At 33.5% G+C, this 6,000-nt stretch overlaps 1 protein-coding gene across 4 annotated transcripts; it reads left to right on the plus strand.

Annotated features, from left to right (window-relative positions):
• Positions 1 to 978: 978 nt before the first annotated feature.
• On the plus strand, positions 979 to 6,000 carry LOC143460230 (uncharacterized). Of its 4 annotated transcripts, none has more exons than XM_076957660.1 (3): positions 979 to 3,699; positions 4,219 to 4,525; positions 4,691 to 6,000. In XM_076957660.1, exons 2-3 carry the CDS (start codon positions 4,222 to 4,224, stop codon positions 5,062 to 5,064), a joined length of 678 nt encoding a protein of 225 aa, XP_076813775.1. In that variant the 5' UTR covers positions 979 to 3,699; positions 4,219 to 4,221; the 3' UTR covers positions 5,065 to 6,000. The 4 variants fall into 2 exon arrangements, 2 of the variants coding, with proteins under 2 accessions (XP_076813775.1, XP_076813774.1); XR_013117841.1 differs by having other exon boundaries at positions 4,219 to 6,000.

A 6,000-nucleotide genomic window follows, 5' to 3' on the forward strand; every position in this document is an offset into this window, starting at 1 on the left:
CCTGTTCCAAATATTAAAAAGTGAATAATTAAAACTAGGTCAACATACAAGGTACTAAGCCGCTTTTTGATATAAATATGTTAATTTCTCACAAAATACAATACTGAATTTGGTCAAAGTTGCGAAGTCGGACATCGAGTAATATTTCAGAGAAAGTCATAATATCTTGGTTTTTTGGTCAAAAAATACTCGTTTAAATCAACGCTTTTTTAATTAGGGTGCGTCGTCTTTACCCAGTTAGTCAAGAAAGGGTAACCAGTCTAGGTGACTGATAGTGTAAGACAGCAAGAAAACCCGACCAAACAATAATGATTTGTTATTATGCTGTTGGTCCGAAATGGCGTTTACTTGACGCCACATAAATGACGTTCTTATAATCTTATGGTTCATTTTGTTATTTTGCCTGTAGTATAATCCTACCGTATACTTATAGACACCGTATTTCTTACCTATATACTGTGCAGTAGATAATAGGGATCTCTTAAACTTTTGCACTCCGACTTGAAGGCTTGAATGGGAAGTAGTTATGAGGTAATATAAAGAAATTATGATGTGATAATCCTTTACTACTCGATCCTGGTATAGGATGCACAAGAAAAAGAAATCCGATCATGGTGTAGGGCTTAGGACTAGGCTATAGTGATTGACTTTATTCAGCTATTTCACCCCAAAAAATTGTACGTTCGAAGCTCTTTTTCACAGTTTCTTGTTAACTTAACTTAAATGTTATAACAAGGTAACCACAAAAGGCTTAATAGTCACAGTGGTTTCGTTTTCAGCCGTGGTTGGTCGTGTAGCAGAGATAAATTTTAGTTTGAAAGCTCAGAACTAATAGAGTGCAATAATTTTGCTAAGCACCGTTCATAGCACAGCATTATCAATTGTGCTGCTGAAATTGTTGCGAAAGAGAAAAATATGAAATATGAAAACTTACAGCAACGATATCTCTTATGTTTATGCAATTATCTGGTTTTTACATTTCATGCATTTTTTAAATCTTTCACAGAGTATGTCAGAGTTCATTAAATTTGCTGCTATGAATTGTGCGAATGAAATTGTTGCAAAAGAGAAAAATATGCAAAGCCTGGAATTACTTGGTCAGATGATATTGGATGAGCTCAAAAGCATCCGGAGCGATATGAAAGACGAAATACGAAAATTGGGATTAAAACTGGAAGAAGTCCTGAAACAACGAAATGATGTTATTTGTGTGGATGTTAATGATGATGTTCTTGATTACGATGAACATATTTCACCAAATCTGGTTGAATATGTCGTTGAATCATCTGAGAATGGGGAAGGAAATACGTTGTCAAGTAAAGACAAAAATATTGTCGAAAGCCAAAACAGTGATCTTGAAATTGAATGTTACGAAAATGTTTCCGAAATTTCCAATTTCAACACCACGTCACCATCATTTGATAATTTTGCAATTAAAAGTGAAAGGCTTGAGCCTGATCTAAATGATTTTTTTGGCACTAATCGCAGCGACGAACCTGAAGACCAGGAAGATCCATCGTTGCTCATAACCGCACCTATTTCCATCAACAATGACATCTCTCGTACCGACGCTTTATTAAAATTTCGACGTAAATCAAAACACAATTTCCTGAGGCATAAACCTACATCGACGTTGACAGGTTCAGCTGAAAGAAGTGAAGATGAAAACGATAAAACTCTCAAGCAGTACAAGTGCAATGTATGTGGACAAACATACGGCCATGCATCGAGTATGAGAAGACACAGAAAAACACACTCTGGCGTTAAACCATACAAATGCCACATTTGTGAAAAGCTTTTCAATCGAAAGGAGTATCTGCTTGGTCATATAAACACTCATAGAAGATAAGTACATGACATAAACTCAATATGATTATGCTCAATCTTGTTTATTTTAACACTGTTTCTAGTGAATGAAATTACATATTTTACCCCAAAACTCCAATTCCCTAAACTCAGGTTTTTCTAAAAACAATTGTCCAGATTTTGAGTTGTTTTTAGTATAAGGTTGTTTTGTCCTCAAGTGTCACCATTCAATGCATGTTTGCAAATTTACGCCAGTCGCAAGTCGTCCATGCATTCAATTTTTGACCTGGTTTTTTTACCATTTCCCAAATCAATTATTCATTTTATTATTAAACAAAAGCAATAAATGATTTAGTTTGTATTCTTCTTTTGCATTGAATCTAGATTGTGTTAAACTTTCTATTTTTAAATTCTATGAAATGCTTTTAAAGTCGACCCACCTAATATCCACATCACGGACAAAGTAAATTGGTGCTTAAGCGGGAATGGTTTCCACGAACTTCGTGACTTTATCAATTATTTGGAATTTCTTATTTTTTGGAAAACGGTTCAAACGTTTGGGACTATAAACACAATCGAAACGTCATAAACAATCAAAGCAAGATATAGTTACTCGTCATCGACTCTTAAAGCATCATCAAATAAGAATTAAGATAACAAAAGTACAAAAAGCAGAAAATGTCCTCATTGAAGCTCATCTCTTTTAAGGCGAAGGGTGGTCCATTTAAATTGTGTGCTTCGACTAAGTGAGTAAAATTGAACAGAAAAACGAGTTTAGATTTAGGACCGGTTGAAGACATTTCGATTAAGCTGGGCCGACTGTATTTTGTCAGTCACGTTACCATAAGACACGATATGTAGCGTTTCCACTTTTATTTTTTTGTTTTGGAAGTGCTTACTGTTAAATGTGGCAGAAAAATCTTTCATGTCTTATCGATGTAAACCATTATAGCACAGCTTGCTATGCTTCAACTCATTTCTTGCTGATTGATTGAGTTGTACTGTTGGGTATTTGTGTTTATTTTACTTTGGAAAAAAGATGTAGTTTGCTTTTGTTGTTGTGAAATGCCAGTGATTTTTATGGAATAAATTTTCTCGTCAAAAGTCTTTTCTTTCTGCCACATTAAAGCAGATACCTGAGTTGTCACGAGAACTTTAAGCTACTTAGTTTGCAAACTTGTGTAATTCGGCCTTTGAACATGGGACAGTTTTTCAATAAGAGCTTAGATTTGTGCATCTATTTTAGTATGGCTTGAGGCAAGTTGAAAAGTTTAATGAAATTACAAGCACTTTAGCTTTACACATTTTTACAAGCAAATGAAATTATGTTTATGATTTGATTATAACTAACTGCATACACATGATATTATACGGAATATACATTCATTGAAATTTGAATCTGAATGATATATAACATGGTGCATTGCATTTTGTCACATTGCAAATATATTCAAGCCATTTAAACTTTTCAATTTTCTTTCTTCATGTATTTGTTTATAAGCTTGTGTAATGGTGACCTAAGTGTTTTAAAGACTTCAACGTACTACTGTACCTTTGATGAAATTTTTGTAATGAATCTGATATTGTATCGTGATATTTCTTGTGTTTATAGTTTTTGCACAAATTTGTTAATTGTGGTAGAAAAATCTTCTTCTTGTCATTTGTGACTGATATTAGAGCTGAGTAACGTGTTTGACTGATACTTACTTATTAGTTAAAGATTGTCAGTTAAATGTTCTACAATCTACACTAACCGATATGAAACGTTTTAGCAAATGATTTTCAGCGTCATGCAAATGGCACACTCACGGTCTTGGGCCTTCTCAAAAATATAGTACAACTGTTCTAGGGCTTCATAACATAAGTAACAAATATTGTAGAGATGCATGCAAGGTAGGTCGTATAAATTAGGCAAGTATATGGTTGTGGACGAGACACACTTAATTTGTACGCCAAAGCATTGACTAATTTGTCTTTTTTATGTCATTTTGCAAAGCAACAATATGGTTTCAAAAAAGTAGCCTAGTTTTTATTTCCGAGCACGTTTTACACTTGTGACATGAGGTGATGAGTGACATTCTTGTAAATCAACTTTGTCCTTAAATTAATTATCTAAATAGACTAAACTTAATTTATACCACCACCAACTAACCAAAATTTAGAGCAAAAGATTCTTCAATGAAATGTGTCCTTTCAGTTGAAACATTTCTACAGTTTGGTGAAAAACAAACTCAATTTAAGAGTCGTAGGTCCTGTGCCAGCTGAAGTTGTTGTTGGTTGGCAGGGGTAACGTGCTAAGGAAAGTTTAAGATAGAGATCTTATTGGTCGAAAAACTTACAGCTACCATATCTCTTGTGTTTCTGCAATTATCTGGTTTTTACAATTCATGCATTTTTTGAAATCTTTCACAGAGTATGTCAGAATTCATTAATTTTGCTGCTATGAATTGTGTGAATGAAATTGTTGCAAAAGAGAAAAATATGCAAAGCCTGGAATTACTTGGTCAGATGATATTGGATGAGCTCAAAAGCATCCGGAGCGATATGAAAGATGAAATACGAAAATTGGGATTAAAACTGGAAGAAGTCATTAAACAGCAAAGTGATAATATTTGTGCGCATGTTAATGATGTTGTTCATTATGATGAACAAATTTCACCAAATCTGGTTGAATATGTCGTTGAATCATCTGAGAATGGGGAAGGAAATACGTTGTCAAGTAAAGACAAGAATATTGTCGAAAGCCAAAACAGTGATCTTGAAATTGAATGTTACGAAAATGTTTCCGAAATTTCCAACTTCAACACCACGTCACCATCTTTTGATGATTTTACAATTAAAAGTGAAAAGCTTGAGCCTGATCTAAATGATTTTTTTGGCACAGATTGCAGCGATGAACCTGAAGACCAGGAAGATTCATCGTTGCTCATAACCGCGCCTATTTCCATCAACAATGACATCTCTCGTACCGACGCTTTATCAAAATTTCGACGTAAATCAAAACACAATTTCCTGAAGCATAAACCTACATCGACGTTAACAGGTTCAACTGAAAGAAGTGAAGATGAAAACGATAAAACTCTCAAACAGTACGAGTGCAATGTATGTGGACAAACATATGGCCATGCATCGAGTATGAGAAGACACAGAAAAACACACTCTGGTGTTAAACCATACAAGTGCCACATTTGTGAAAAGTTTTTTTTTAGAAAGGAATATCTGCTTGGTCATATAAACACTCATGACAAGATCACATAGACACGCTACGATTAGGCTTTTGCATATCTTTTTTATTTTAACACTGTTTTTGGTGAATGAAATTACCGACCATATTCCCAAAATACATACAATGATATGTCAAACTTAAAAAACCCTAAATTTAAGCTTTTCTAAAACATTATTGTTCAGGTTTTGAGTTTGGATTCTTTTGTCCTGAAGTATCACCACATATGTAACACCATCAGAATTACAGACATTTGATTTCGTTGCGAATGATCGGTTAAAGGTATAGCCAATGACATGACTTGATTTGACTTGCATTATATTTTGACTTGACTTGATCCAATTTTTGACCTGTTTTTTTTACCATATCCCAAATCAATTATTCATTTTATTATTAAACAATAGCAATAAATGATTTAGTTTGTATTCTTCTTTTACATTGAATCTAGATTGTGTTAAACTTTCTATTTTTAAATTTTATGAAATGCTTTTAAAATCGACATCACGGCAAAAGTAAATTAGTGCTTAAGCGGGAAGGGTTTCCACGAATTTTGTGACTTTTTAATCATCATTTGTTATTTTTCCTTTTTTTTAAAAACCTTTCAAACATTTGCAACTGAGACTATAAACACAATCAAAACATTAATCAACTGTATTCCGTGACTAACATGAGTTATCGCATCACTATTAGACGAAATGTGCAGTTTAAACTTTTTACAGAACTTTTTTGCCCTGTTATCAATGTATTCTATTTTAACACAGCCTGTCATGACCTATTTCTTGTCGATTGATTGAGTGGTGTTGTTATATATATAAATATTTTGTTATTGTGCTCTAGACTTCTCAATAAACACTACGTGGTTATGCCCAGTGAGGAATTGTTGTTTTACTATTTGGGAAAAAGATGTACTTTGCTTTTGTTGTTGTGAAATGCCAGTGATTTTTATGGAATAAATTTTCTCGTCAAAAGTC

The sequence above is a fragment of the Clavelina lepadiformis genome, chromosome 5 (assembly GCF_947623445.1).
Source record: "Clavelina lepadiformis chromosome 5, kaClaLepa1.1, whole genome shotgun sequence".
Classification (NCBI taxonomy): domain Eukaryota; kingdom Metazoa; phylum Chordata; class Ascidiacea; order Aplousobranchia; family Clavelinidae; genus Clavelina; species Clavelina lepadiformis.